General features: G+C 39.5%; 1 protein-coding gene across 1 annotated transcript in view; it reads right to left on the reverse strand.

Annotated features, from left to right (window-relative positions):
* Nucleotides 1-2,171: 2,171 nt before the first annotated feature.
* SLC35B4 (solute carrier family 35 member B4) overlaps nt 2,172-15,111 on the reverse strand; it is a 40,127-nt gene continuing 27,187 nt past the window's right edge. Inside the window, exons 7-10 of the mRNA XM_040260899.1 lie at nt 13,406-13,515; nt 11,464-11,539; nt 8,552-8,627; nt 2,172-7,513 (exon numbers count right to left, since the gene is read on the reverse strand). Coding sequence (XP_040116833.1) covers nt 7,267-7,513; nt 8,552-8,627; nt 11,464-11,539; nt 13,406-13,515 — 509 coding nt within the window. The 3' untranslated portion in view covers nt 2,172-7,266. The remainder of the gene's footprint in view (nt 7,514-8,551; nt 8,628-11,463; nt 11,540-13,405; nt 13,516-15,111) is intronic.

Consider the following 15,111-nt stretch of genomic DNA (forward strand, 5'->3'; position numbering starts at 1 on the left):
GAGTTGTTAACAGTTAGAAAATAAACAGAACAAACTAGATGAAGAATAAGTGAAGTGAAAAATACACTAGGAATACAGAAGGAATAAACAGAGGACTAAATGATACAGAGCAATGAATCAGTGAGCTGCAAGACAGAACAGTGGAAATAATGAGGTGAACAGCAAAAAGAATAAAAAGAAATGACTGTTTAAGAGACCTCTGGGAAAACATCAAGCATACTAATATTTGCATTATAGAGATCTCAGAAGGAGAAGAGAGAATAGGCAGAGAACATATTCGAAGCAATAATAGCTAAAAATATTACTAACCTAAAAAACAGATATCCAGGTTCAAGGAGCATGGAGAGTTGCAAACCAGATCAACTCCAAGAGGACCACATCAAGACACACGATAAGTAAAATGGCAAAAATTAGAATATTAAAGAATGGTAAGGGAAAAGCAACAGCTTACCTACAAGGGAATTCCCATAAGGCTGACTTTTCAGCAAAAACTCTGTAGGCCAGAAGGGAGTGGTATGATATATCTAAAGCGATGAAAGGGAATAAAGTACAACCAAGAATACTCTATCTGACAAAGCTCTCATTCAGATTTGATGGAAAGGTCAAAAGTTTTACAGATAAGCAAAAATTAAAAAAAAAAAAAAAAGCAAAAATTAGGAGTCTAGCACCACCAAATCAGCTGTTTAATAGACATGTTGAAGGGACTTCTCTAAGCAAAGGCAACATAAAAGGGAAAAGCTCATTGGTAAAGGCAAAAAAAAGACAGTAAAGGTAGAAAGTCAACCATATACAAAGCTAGTAGGAAGGTTAAAAGACAAAAGTAGTAAAATATATCCATAATAAGGAATTAAGGGATACGCAAAACAGATATAAAACATAATGTAAAAAACTAATTGTGAGGGGAGGAGAGTAAAATGCAGTGTTATTAAAATGTTTAAGGAGTCAGCAATTTAATCATATGTATGTGTGTATACATATATGTGTGTGTACACGTACACATATATAGATTCAGATACCTTATGGTAACCACAAACCAAAACTCTGTAGTACATGCACAAACAGAGGAATTCAAACATAACACTAAAAAAGAACTACCAAAGTCATACAATGTAAATTGTTGCAGCCACTGTGGAAAACAGTATAGAGGTTCTTTCCTCAAAAATCTAAAGATATTGACAGAACTACCATGTGATCCAGTAATTTCACTCCTGGGTATATATATCTAAAGAAAATGAAAACATTAATATACATGTACCTCGATGTTCATAGCAGCATTATTTACAATAGCCAAGACTCTGAAGCAACCTAAATGTCCATCAACTGGTGAATAGATAAAGATATGTATAAATACAATAGAACAGTAGTCAGCCAAAGAAATTTTGCTATTTGCAACGACATGGATAGACTTGGAGAGTTAAATTTGCTTAGTGAAATTTAAAGTCAGAGAAAGACAAATACTGTATGTTATTATTTTTATATATTATCTAAAAAATAAAACGAGTGAATATAACAAAGTAACAGACTCACAGATATAGAGAACTAGTGGTTCCCAGTGGGGAGGGGGAAGCAGGGAGGGACGAGATAGAGGTAGGGGATGAAGAGATAGAGTTCTATGTATAAAATAAATAAGCTACAAGGATATTGTTTACAGCACAGGCAATACAGCCAGTATTTTATAATAACTATAAATGGAGTATAATCTATAAAACTTGAGTCACCAGGTTGTACACCTGAAACTAGTATTATTATAAATCAACTATACTGCAATAAAAAAGAAAAAAAAGACAGTATAGTAAACTGCTATGAAAGCTGCTTCCACATTAAGATTCATTCAGAAGCAACAGATGGAAGAGGAAAAGAGCTGGCCATTGCAACGTTACAAAAATCAATGTGTTTCTATTAAGGCAAAGAGGTTTTGAGAGATTTGCTACAGAACTTACTGCCACGAACTTCTAAAACCTCCCAAAGTAAGCCAATCCTCTTTAAATTTCCGAAGTAGAAACTGACCTGTAGCCGGGGAAGTGGTTTGTGATTGACCCAGCTGCCAAGCAGCAGAAGATAGGTTGCTTACGATTGTGGTAAAATGTCCCACCACTGTATAAGGCAAAAACTGCAGAGCTTTTGAAACGGCACCCAAGCGCTTGAAAGGTGATGGTGATTGGAAACACCTGCAAGATATATATCACTTTTATTAAGAAACAATGATTGTACAATTCAAGATTAAAAACCAGGTGTCTGATGTGTTGTTTCAGAAAGCAGAAATTTGCTCTTTATAAGAAATCATGGTAAAAAGACTCATTCAATTTGTTTGGCAAAAACATTTTATTCACAAAATCTCCCTTTTCTCTGTAACTCTCTGCTCAAATAACTCAGAAGGCTGGAAGCTGACATTTGCTATTTACACAGCTCAAAATCTGAATACTCACTAATGTCTTAGCTGTTCTACATACTCTACTACTGTCTAGCCACCGCTCCCCTCCCACCGCCATCTTTGTTCTTAAATCACAATATGAATGAAGAGCTCAGAGGCTGGATAAATCAAATCCCCATCATCCTTCCCCAGCCCCAGGCCACATAATCTGTTACAAAATCCTACTTTAAAAATCATCCTCTTTTTGGGGAGGATGATGCCATTCTCTAGAATGAAAGCAACTAGCACAGAAATGACTTGTGATTGCAAGTGACACACAAAGAACATTTTTATCACGTTGGGGAATAATTACTGCTTCTCCTGGTTCACGGGAGTCTTCTTTACATCTCAAAAGCTATAAATAAATCAATGTGCCAAAGAATCATTACAACGTTTACTTTAAAAAGTATGAGTCTTATAAATGGAGACCAAGCTTTCCTCCCCTTAACCCACCTATCTCTGGTACCCTTCCTTGCAGCTTGCCTTACTTGACTGAAATTGAGGGCGTTTGGTAGAATGCTGAGTGACTTAAGTAGGTAAATCTCTGTGTGATTCTGAGGAGACAAAAAGACAATGAGCTTAAGGCATCAGCCAATGCAAACCCACTATACCAGCTTTGGAGATGTAAGGGACACCCCAAGCAGCCTACTCCAGAAACTTTTAAGCATCTTTAATGGTACCCTGAGGGCCTCTGCTTGCACTGAGCATCAAATGATGCAAGGTGCTAGACATGTAATGCTCTGCCCTCCTCCCACTGGCAACTGGAGAGCAGAAAGCGTCATTTGCACAACTCCTTGTGTGCATCCTCCCTTCCTTCTCTGGCTTAGAATCCAGGAATGTTGTCGTCTTTGCTTTCTTGCTGACCTACTGATGAAGGGTGGGAACGGGTATCAAGAACCATTAGAAGTTTTCTCAGAAACTTGAGGGAGTAAGAGATCTTGGCGAGGATTTATTTATTCACAGGATGCAAGTCAGATCCTGGTCCCTCCCTTCTCTGCAGTGCCCACTATAAGGAAGGTGCTAGAAAGCACACACAACTATAGTGTCTCCCAGCCCAGCCTGGTACACACCACATGTATGCTAATGCTTATTATTAATTTTACTGTTTAAACTCATTTCCAAAGGTCACACATCTGTAATAAAAATGGATTTTATCTATATTGACAGTTCTTTCACCCTAAGACTGAACTCTCATAGGTAACTTCCATGCACATTTTTCAGGATAAAGCTATTGAGACCAAAATGCTCATAGTTCCAGCCAAAGAGAAACAAACTACAGCAAATGTAGGATCTTGATTTCCTATCTCCATGTTAGGGTGCGTTTCACCGTGCATTTGTAGAGATGCTCAGGTCTTTGCTATATTGGCTTATGTGCTAGCCCACCAATAAGCGTGTCCCCCAGCCCAGAACTAATTCATTGGTTTACAATTACTCCTGACCTAATGTGGCCCACCTCCCCTCACCACAGACATTTGGCACTGCGAGTGAAGTCAGCTAGAGGTAGGGTAAAAAGAGCAAAAGATGAAAACTACTGCTTCCCAAATATAGAAAGAATGTGGTAGGATTGATAGGATTCTCCACCCCACTTTGAGCTGTAACACTATAGAAACATTTGTACATTAATCCTTCTTGTTCTTACTCATCTACACATACATTCGCTCTGCCTGATATTTGCATCTGTATATATACACACCCCTAGTATCAGTGCTTAAAACAATGTATAACAAAATACATGCTACTCAGATATGTATATCCTATAAAAATCTACAAAAGACACCTAGAGGCCCCAAAGAAGAGGCATAAATAGATACAGGATTATAGGTGTCATTCAGTAGAAAACTACATGAGTATCCAGAGGCTGCTGAAGAAATTGGAGGTAGGGGTAGGATATGAAAAAAATAAAAAATATGCAGAAGGGAGGCAAGGTGCTCAGGGAATGACACAAGCTATTATAATCCTTACAAAACACCAGGTAATCTTCCCAGAAGAATGGAAGGGGTTTGGTGAGGTTGGCAGAGATCAACTCAGCTTCTGTGTTTTTCTTCACTGGACGCAATGACCAAATTTCAGGTACTGTATTCACTTTGGGTAACTGTGCAGAAAGAAGGAAAAGACTATCTAGACTGTGTCCAAATACTTCAGAACTTGACAGAAACTTATTAAATGGATTAATGGTTTCAGCTGGATGAAAAAGAATATAAAAGACCAATAAACAAATTCCTGATAAAAAATGAAAAAGCGTTTATAATACAACAATGGAACCGTGGTAAAGGATATGCAGACATTAAATGGAATAACTCAAATATCACCAATTTTGCCTCATTTATGACCCTGGTCAAGCTATGAAGTGAGTTCACAGGTACATTCACACACACAAAACTTGTGTTTTCTAGCTAGTCATTTGCTATTTGATCTTTGCTCTAAGGGTAGAGTTTTGGATGCCTTAAACATCAATCTCTTTTGTAAACAAACCATACCCTCTCTGAGGCACAAAATTACATGGTCTTGATCCAGAGAAAGAGAGGCATTTAACAGACATTTCTTCTCCAATTACAGATGAGCCAGATCCTCTATAAAATGGTTTATTTGCCCTTTTAACAGGGATTGAAATCAAGTTCAACCAGGATTGAAAAAACAGTTAACCAAGGTGGGGAATAAACTGTTTTTAAAAAGTATTAACTAGGATCTGTTAGATGTATTTCCTTATATGCAACTACTGGAAAGAAAAACCAATTCCCAGGGCATTGTGTTCTTACATGCACTCATTTCATTGTACGAGTGCCCTAAGCTATCCATGCCCATCCTCCTATGAATAAGACCAGCAGAAGTGTTTAGCCTGAGAGAAACACACGCTCCATAAGCAGAACCTAAAACCTCAGGAACTCAGTTAAATGCTGTCTGTGTACATCAACACTGTTTCAGTTACTAAAAATTGTAATATTTCCCATCCACATTAAAAAATAAAAAAAGTGATACTATTTCATGTAAAGCTCTATAGTTATCCTGTCAAGACTCCAGACATGCAGCAGTCAAACAGCCCCTGGGGACAGGTTCTTTTATTATACAGTAAGAAAAGTAGCTTTTGTTCTTAAGAGGCTATTTAACACATGGTATTTATAGCACCACCAGTCTGAGAAACTCTACACAGTTCAAAGAAATTAAATACCTTTTGAGTCCATGAACAAATTCACACTTAATTCAGCATCTTTTAGTATAGACTCTCACTGGCACAGCACAGCTGTCAATGTCTAGGACAATAAATCGATCTGAAAACCCTGGGACTTAGATGGAGAAACAGTATCCATACCGTATGTAACAAAAAACCCGAGGCAGCTTAACTGACTTCCCCCAAAGTGACCCAGAGTTTCTAGGACACTCATCTCAGGGCTCATCAGAGAACAGCTCCTGAAAGTGGAATAAACACATCATACCTTGGGTGAGCCCAGGAGACTTGGAGAGCCACCTCTTGATTTAAGAACACAATCTGTGCCCAGCACAGGAGAGGCCTCTAAGTGCAAAAAGAGAGGCTGGTAAATCTGATGGACCCTCAAAGCACATACCTGGTGAGGCGATGCAGGTCAGGGCTGCTGAAGGATGAGGAAATAAAACACTGACTTTCAGGTTCTCCTCTCACCAGTGATCACAAACCACACAAGAGCATACACACCCCTATACACGCCACCCTAACACTATTGTTCTTTCTCAAAATTATCCCATGGGAGGAAAACCAGACATTTGAATGATTAGCAAAAGGGTGGGGGGCAAGTTTCTACATATAAAAAAACACACTCACCCCAAAACCCAGCAAGAACATCCTTGTTTAAAAAAAGAAAACCCTTCTATTTCAGATGTAGTTTGGCCTGATACACCACACCCACACGTACTGAATATATTGGTTTACCCATTAGCCTGACTGGTCATAACTCTGAAAAGAGTTGCCAGGCAGAGATGAACCTCTCTGATTAAGCAGCATTTCAAAGACTTAACCTCTCTCCCATGTGGAACCCGCCCTGAATGCCTGGCTGGGTGTAGAGGCGGGAGAGCCCGAGGCTCTCCAAGTGCCCTCTTGTCCAGTTTCTCCTGTGTTCTCCTGGCATCACCATCTAACCTTGAGGTTAAATGACTCAGACAACTGAGAGAAGACAGAGAGTAAAAGTCTTTCTTTCCCAATTCATATACAACTCTTCTTTAGCACTGTGCCATAGAGAATTGCTGCAGTAGAAAGCAAAAGGTATGAAAGCACATGACTGTTGCATAGAGGGAGGAAAAAAGGAAAAATGTGGGAAAGGATTCCCACCAGTCTTGCCCCAGTGTCACCAGGGCACACAGGGACACCCGCTGCTTTCCCAACTCTCAGGAGAAAGCCCAGCCCCACTATCACCGGAGCCTCAGTTATCTTCCTGGTGAGGGTGCCTGGAGCGTCAGACGGAAAAGTGGAGCTGCGGGTGGCAGGGTGATGGAGCAAGGGGTCAAGGCCCCAGGAGGAGGATGGCTGTTACAGAAGAGAATCATCAGAACAGGGAGAATCTTGTCTGAGACCATGGATATAAAACTAGTAGCTCTGGGGACTCAGAATTCAGCAAGCCAGTACAGTGCTGAATGTTTTGGTAAACAAAACAGAAATAACAAATGAACAGGGCTACCCGATAGTGGAGAACCGTTCTCTTTTCTACTTCAGGGTAGAGGGGCTTCTACTCAGGGTCCACAAATGTGGGTCTGCAGAGCCATGAGAAATCTGAGAAGCCCCTCCCTCTGAGGATTCCCTGGTACCCGGCAGGTAATTCAGCATTAACCAAGGTGAAATAGCAGCCAGGCCCCAGCCCATCAGCCTCGGGTCTCTCTACTGCAGGTGGGCCTCAGTTCTTCTTCTCCTCCTTCTGAGGCTGGCCTTTGGTGGCGCCCAGGGTGTTCCACACCTCTGTGTACATGAGGGTCCCAATGAAGACAAACAAGGTGCCCAGCCAGTGCCACAGGGTGAAAGGGTTCTGGAAGTACAAGATGGAAAAGATGAGGCTGACGAACTTGCGCAGTGTCACGACAAGGGTGACAGTGAGGGAGGCGCATTCTGTGGTGAGAATGAAGACGCCCCGGATGCACACATACCTGGAGGGGCGGGGTTAAGGCAGTTTTCTGTAAACAACCCAGAGATTAGCGGGAGAACCTTCTGGCAAGGTTTATGGCTTCATATTCCAGGAACCAGAAAACAGGGCATCAGCCATGGCTGCCCTGAGGCGGCTCCTTGATAGAACACCCTGCAGAATTCCTGTCCTGCCACACTATTTGTGGATCCTAACTTGCAGCTGCCTGAAAACTTCCTATGATAGTTATTTTGGATTTTTTTTGGATTCTTCCCATAGTTTACAGTGAAGGTCACCCCCCAAGTAATGACAGAAGGTAACACTGTCAGTAAAGCTGATCACATTTCCAAAAAGGAACTCTGCAGGACAAGCATATGAGGTGACTTCAGAGGAATGAGGTCATCTACTATCTGTTCCATTGTTTCAAAGGCTCAACCGTTGTTCTAATGGGCATAAAGTGTTTCAAGGGCTTTCCTTGTGGCTCAGCTGGTAACGAATCCACCTGCAATGTGGGAGACCTGGGTTTGATCCCTGGGTTGGGAAGATCCCCTGGAGAAGGGAAAGGTTACCTATTCCAGTATTTTGGCCTGGAGAATTCCATGGACTGTATAGTCCACGGGGTCACAAAGAGTCGGACATGACTGAGCAACTTTCAAGGTGGTTCAAAAGAGCCATTTAAAAAATTAGGCCTTATTTAATTTGAAATTTCTTGCAGAATTTTGAGGCAGCTTGTGAAATATCCTAGGATACTGGAAAACTCCATATAGAAATTATAGAGGATTTCTGTCACATACTAATTCTTAGTTACCCACTGACTTCCATCCCTCCACCCAGAGGTTTTCCTTCCTGGTGTCTTATGACTTACTGACCCTCCACACTGCCAGCATCTGTTTGCCTCCCTCTCCCTGCAAAAAGGAGTTCACTGGATGGGCCTGTCTCCTACTTACTGCAGAATAGATCAGAGCAAAAGCGAAATTCATGTCACTGCACCGTTAGAAGAAAAAACATTTCTGTGGCAAAGTAGTACAGCAACGACCACATGGCAGAGGAGTGCAAAGGATACTGAGTGATGACATTCATGAGGAGGTAGAACCACATGACGGGCACTGTCACACCAACGACTGGAACCCGATACAGTTCTGCAGAGATTGAGAGACAGTCGTATCACTGTGGACAGCTTATGTTTTCATCCCTTTGAACACAGTAACACAGGTGAACATAGTAGAGATAGCAACGTTATTTCTCTTGCAAATAGACTTGGGTCATATACTGTACTTGCCTTGATGCCAGGCTACATTGTCCTCAAGAGTCATTACACTGGTTTCTTAAAAAAAATTTATATTTTAACTTTAAACTTTTTACCTTTCACCGGACTAGGACCCCACTTTACAGAGAAAGATTGTGCAACACAGAGAAGTTCAAAATGATACGGTCTTAAGTATACTTAAAATACTTGTCTTGAGAGACAAGCCCTAAATAAATGCCATTTGGAAATATGTTCAATCCTACCAGTAATCAAAGAATTCTAAATTATTACAAGGCTATACCATTCTTTATCTATTAACTTAGCAATTGAACACTTATAATAATATCCTGATCTGGCAAGGTGGTGGCAGAACTAGCAGCCATTCAGCAGTGGCAGTATAAATTGGTGTTTTCAAAATCAGTTTCACAATAGGTATTAAGTGGTCAGAAAGGCGTTGGTTCTTATTCTCAGGAATTAGTCCTAGTTAATTCAAAAGAAGAAACAAGTTCAACATACATTGTGGCGGTATTTATAATAAAGGAAAAACTAAATGAGTCACAACGCCCAGTGATAAGAGCAAGGACTATGTAAGCAAAGGTACTTTAACTAGATGTGACATTATACACTTGATTTAAAAAAAAAAATCACAAAGATTATATATAGTCACATAAAAAACGCAGAACAAAAGTTAAAAAGAAAGTGTAAAATTATATTTACACAAGGATTATGACTGTGTGAGAATATATGTAAATAGTGTCACGACGGAAACTGGTAAAATGAAATTAGCTCATGTGTAGGACAACAGAACTGTAACTTTCCTTCCTTGAAATACATCCTTATGTTTAGTTTTATATAATGAGGCTTGCATGGTAAATATGTGGGAGGAAATAAAATATTCAAGATCAGAGAATAAGGACATAGTAATTAATCCTTGAAGGATCAGTCTTTTTATATTGCTAAACTGTTTGGGAGGCTTGAATTATACGGGCTTCCCTGGTGGCTCAGACAGTAAAGAATCTACCTGCAATGTGGGAGACTCAGATTCAATCCCTGGGTCAGGAAAGATCCTCTGGAGAAAGGGAAAGCTACCCACTCCAGTACTCTTGCCTGGAGAATTCCATGGACAGAGGAGCCTGTCCATGGGGTCACAAAGAGTCAGACATGACTGAACCACTAAAACTTTCACTTGAATTATACAGCATAACTGAGTAAAGTCTAACAAAGTGATGCTGAAATATGGTTAGTAAATGAACATTAATTTTCTTTTGCAAAAAATAAAAATTTATATACATATAAATCATTTCTGAAATTCTACATCTGGACTAGTGGGAAATCCCAATAATTTAGTGTTCTATTGTCTTTGAAATACTTAGCAAGTACTGAAATGAAAAGAAAGTCAACAAATGTTATTACTGTATAATAACTTGAGAGATTCACTGTGTCAGCTTGCTGGGGAAAGACAATCCATATGACGTACAGCATTTAGACGGATGTTCAGTTTCCTTGCAAATAACAAGTTCATCTGAGACGAAAAATGTATACTTAGGAACGATTTTAAAGAAGTTGAAGGCAAACCTTAACAGATTTTTTTTTTTATAAAAATACCCATCTCTGTGACTTCTAGAAGGAGCATTCAAGTAACTAAATATCAGTCTCAAGGAACTTGATAATGTATTTATTTCAATAGCCCTTTGCTATATGGAGCCTCTTAAGAGACCTTAGAAAACACTGTGTCAAAAATCATCTATATGTCAATTGTATCTCAATTTTTTTAAAAAGTCAAAACCAATTGAATAATCCAGAGCCTTAAAAACTTTCATGCCGTCATCACACACTTTTTTGCAGTCAAATGGGAGATACAACTTTGCAGACTCAGAGAACAGTCAAAGTTCACAACTTGTGACCAGATAGCAAACAAATATTTACTGAGCCCCTACTGTCATTCTACAAAACACACTTCCCATTTTATAGGTCTGAGCAACATAAAGCCTCAATTTTAAAAATATTTGTTCCCTGTGTATTCATTTGTCTGTACAACATGCTCTGTCTTTTAGTAGATAATCAGATTATATTGGGGTGACCAAAAAGTTTGTTCAAATTTTTCATTACATCTTATGGGAAAACCCGAAGGAATTTTGGGGCCAACCTAACATTGGTAATTTCTTTTAAGTTAACTAGCAATTATTAGCTAATGTACTAAATAGCCACTGTAAAAAGTAATAGCCAGCTCACACTGTAGATACCTGAACTAATTTTGCTTATTCTTGCGGCCTATCTACCCTGTTGTCATTTCTGTTCCTCCTTGCTTGGAGGCAGCTCAGCCTGTATCTGTGAGCAGATGTGCCTTTCCTAGCAGAGAAGGAGGAACAGGAGGAAAGAAGCTGGACTGCTGTCCAACTTCTCATGGCTCCAGTCACTGCAGTATTATTACTACTTGTTTGCATTCTCAGATCATCATACATTCCCTATTCAAATGCGAACAGCACACAAATTCCAAAGCAAAACAGAAAATTTGAAGATACTATCTTACTTCATTGGCAAATAATTGAGAAGTGCCTGCAAAAGCTTTTGTTTCTGCAACCACTGATTAATGGCACTATATTTCAGGAAGGTGGCATGGGGATGGGTGATCTGGATATGACAAAAACTGCAGAGGTGAAGTCATGAGTAAAACTGAGACGTTGCCTCTGAAACCGTCAGGTAATTCTACTGGATAACCCCAAACTCACCAGAATTATTGAACAGAACTGCATGGTCATAAATGTCAGAAGCCAAGAAGATGAAACCAGGAAGTGGAAGGGCGTGCTAGGGGAAGAAACATTTCATGTAAATTTAAATGCAAAAACATTACAGAAGTATAATATAGAGTATCTTTTACAATGATTGAAAGTTTTATAAGTTGTGTAAAAAGCAATATCACGGAGAAGGCAATGGCACCCCAACTCCAGTACTCTTGCCTGGAAAATCTCATGGGCAGAGTAGCCTGGTAGGCTGTAGTCCATGGGGTCACGAAGAGTCAGACACAACTGAGCGACTTCATTTTCACTTTTTACTTTCATGCACTGGAGAAGGAAATGGCAACCCACTCCAGTGTTCTTGCCTGGAGAATCCCAGGGATGGGGGAGCCTAGTGGGCTGCCATCTATGGGGTCGCACAGAGTCAGACACGACTGAAGCGACTTAGCAGCAGCAACAAGCAATGTCAAGAAAAACAAGTCAGACTTGTTAAAAGTATCCAATGCTTTTAATAGCCTCCTAGGTGGCACCAATGGTAAAGAACCTGCCTGTCAATGCAGGAGATGTGAGAGACATGGGTTCAATCCCTAGGTTGGGAAGATCCATTGGAGAAGAGAATGGCAACCTACTCCAGTATTCTTGCCTGGAGAATCCATGGACTGAGGAGCCTGGCAGGCTACAGTCCATAGGGTCACAAAGAGTCAGACACAACTTAAGTGACTGGGCACATATGCAGTGCCTTTTAAAGCAATGGATACTCTTAGTAAGTCCTGACATTGTATGGCATGATATGAACCCGAGAATTACAGTCTTGCCCCATAGAAGCTGATGGTCATTACAAAACAATAGAGCTAGCATCCTTTCCTCAACAAAAGGGAATGGAAAATTCAAACACAGTCATTCTGCCCAAAGGATCTGCCTACATCTTACTATTTTTGAGAATGGTTAAACAATATAACAGATTTAAAAATTATACGGAACGTGAAGACGGGTTTTAGGGAGTTCATGAAACTAATGGGAGAGAGACTAGAGGACAATATGAAGTCAGGGGAAAAGAAATGAAGACAGAGAGAGAGATTGAAGAGGAAGCGGAAACAATAGGTAAGCAAACATTAAGGTGCCTGACACCCACCCACCTACCACCACCACCACAGTTAACATTTACTAAGGAATCACAGTAAACATTTACCAAGCAGTTAACTATATGCCAGGTACTGTGCTAAAAGAAACATGGGAACCAAACAGAATGCTCCTTTATTTTTTAAACTCCCAGCCACATACTGTAGCTACAATTAAATATCTCAAATTGCTTGTTTGCAACTTCAGTTCAAAAGGTTCACAGGGAAGGATTCTTTGAGGTTACTGAACCTGGAAGCAACGCTATCCCTGAGACCTTGAGGAGCTGGGCATTATCTCAACACAAATGAGTGGGGAGAAAGAAAGAAGCTAGAGAAGGTGGCTCTAGATCAGCAATTTCAAACAAAAGGTAAAAGGGCATATCATTAGCTAATTAAGCTCTCTCTCAAAGGAACAGAGACTGTCTGAGCGGCTTGCTCCTCAAACCCCCCCAGTGCTCCCCAACTCCTGCCTGCACATCTTTTCCTTGGCATTGGGCTTTTGGAACTTCTGTTCCCTTTCCAGGTTTCCATATTGGTTTTAACTTGATTTCATCTTTAGGAACATTGAGTTCCTAGAAGGGAATGGTTGTTCTTGGTTGGCAGACATATTCTGTTCACACTGACTAATAACAATCATTTCTTGTAGAGAACTATGGCAGGCTATTAAAAGTGCCAAAGTCGGTGGGCCCCAAAGCAGTTTACTGGATAATAAATTGATCCTTCAACTATATCAGAAAGATGGAATATCATACTTGAACTAATATACTACAAAAACAACTCAGTAATTTCCTTTTCCCTGGGTTCAAGAAATTGCTTACATTATAAAATAAAGCCTCCTTGGAGTGTTTCCCGAATTGTTTGTACAGAGTCTCTTGGAAAATACCCATCCTTGCAGACATCAGAAGAGCAAAAGTCAGTGCCCCAATGCCTGAAAAGCAAACATGGAATTATAAAACGCCCATACTGGCTAACTTCTCAAAAAACATTTATTTTTTTCTTAAAAAAAAATTTATTCAGTTCTACAAATATTACACACTAAACATGGACCATGTACAAAATTTAAAAAGAAATAAAAATCAACCACCATATTACCATCCAGTCCTAAACAGTTTGCTATCTTTCCCTATATATGTTATGTAGATATTGGGTTGACGAAAAGTTCATTCGGGATTTTCTAAGATCTTACAGAATGCTCAAAGGAGATTTTTGGCCAACCCAATAGATACTTTATGCTGAGATGGTATCATAATGAGTATGTAATTTCATATCTTTTTCTTCATGATCTTTTTCCTGGATTTTCCTTCAAGTCATTCCATTAAAAATGTTTTCAAAAGTATGATTTAAAAACAGCATACTATTCTATCATGTGGACTGTACCATACTTAAATGTCTTACAAGAGGAGAATGGTTAGATTACTTCTAATTATTTCATCATTAAAATCAACATACATCCTAGTACATAAATCTTTAAACAAAATGTTGATTATTCCCTTAGGGAAAACTCTTATAAGGGGGATTACTGAGACAAAAGTTGTAGACATTTAAAAAGCTCAATACTTAATTTTTTGCCCAGAGAGTCTGTGTCAATTTACCATAAACAATTTATATGAATATGGCTGCCTTACTGCACCCTCAGCAGCAATGAGAATAATCAATATCTAGCCAATATAATAGACCAAAACAAAAAGGTACTGCATTTTGGTTGCCATTTGCATTTCTTTGTTTAGTAAACCAGTGAGGCTGAACATAAGCTTACTGAATATTAATTCTGTGCCCATGAACTGTGTGTTGACATCTTTCATTCTTATTGGAGAAAGTATCTTCCTAATAGCTCATAAAGATCTTCCTATGTTAAGAATAGCAACCTAAAGGGATAAAGCTGCAAAGTCAAGAAGCAAGGAGAATCCAGTTCTTTCACTGCTACTTTTCTTCCGTTTGGTCAGGCTCCATCTCTTATTGCTGTCACTGACTCTCCCTTCCTTATAGGATACAGCGAGGGCAAAGCTCTATAGGAGTTGTTTAATTAGTTAAACAAAGAGATATCTGTATTTTTAAAAATTACCCAGGAGATTCTGATGACCAGTCAGGTTTGGGAACATTGCCATGTGGAAGAGCTTATGAAGAAAAGAAATCTAAGATTTAGAAATGGGTCCTACGGAAATTTAAAGAGTCAACTGCTGCAATGTGCCCTCCTTTTGTAGAAGCTTCTGCTCAGCAGACAGATCATAAAGAAATGGGTGACACTCCCATTGTTCCCAGAGAGTGTGATGGGCAACTAGACACAGACTTTTCTTTCTATACTAGTGGCAACCAGCAAAAACATCCATGTTGTAGAACACACTACCATGAACATAGACATTTTCTTTTTAGTTTCTTCAACTCTAAGGTTCAGAGATATATAGTTAAAGGTGCCTTTCTCTTCCATGGCATAATCTGTTCAGTTGAAGCTTCTTGCCAAGAAACATATCCCTTAGGAGAAAACTCTGAAAACAGAACTGCAGAAGCAATTAGCTTTACTGTAATT

Source organism: Oryx dammah, unplaced genomic scaffold (assembly GCF_014754425.2).
Source record: "Oryx dammah isolate SB20612 unplaced genomic scaffold, SCBI_Odam_1.1 HiC_scaffold_18, whole genome shotgun sequence".
NCBI lineage: Eukaryota > Metazoa > Chordata > Mammalia > Artiodactyla > Bovidae > Oryx > Oryx dammah.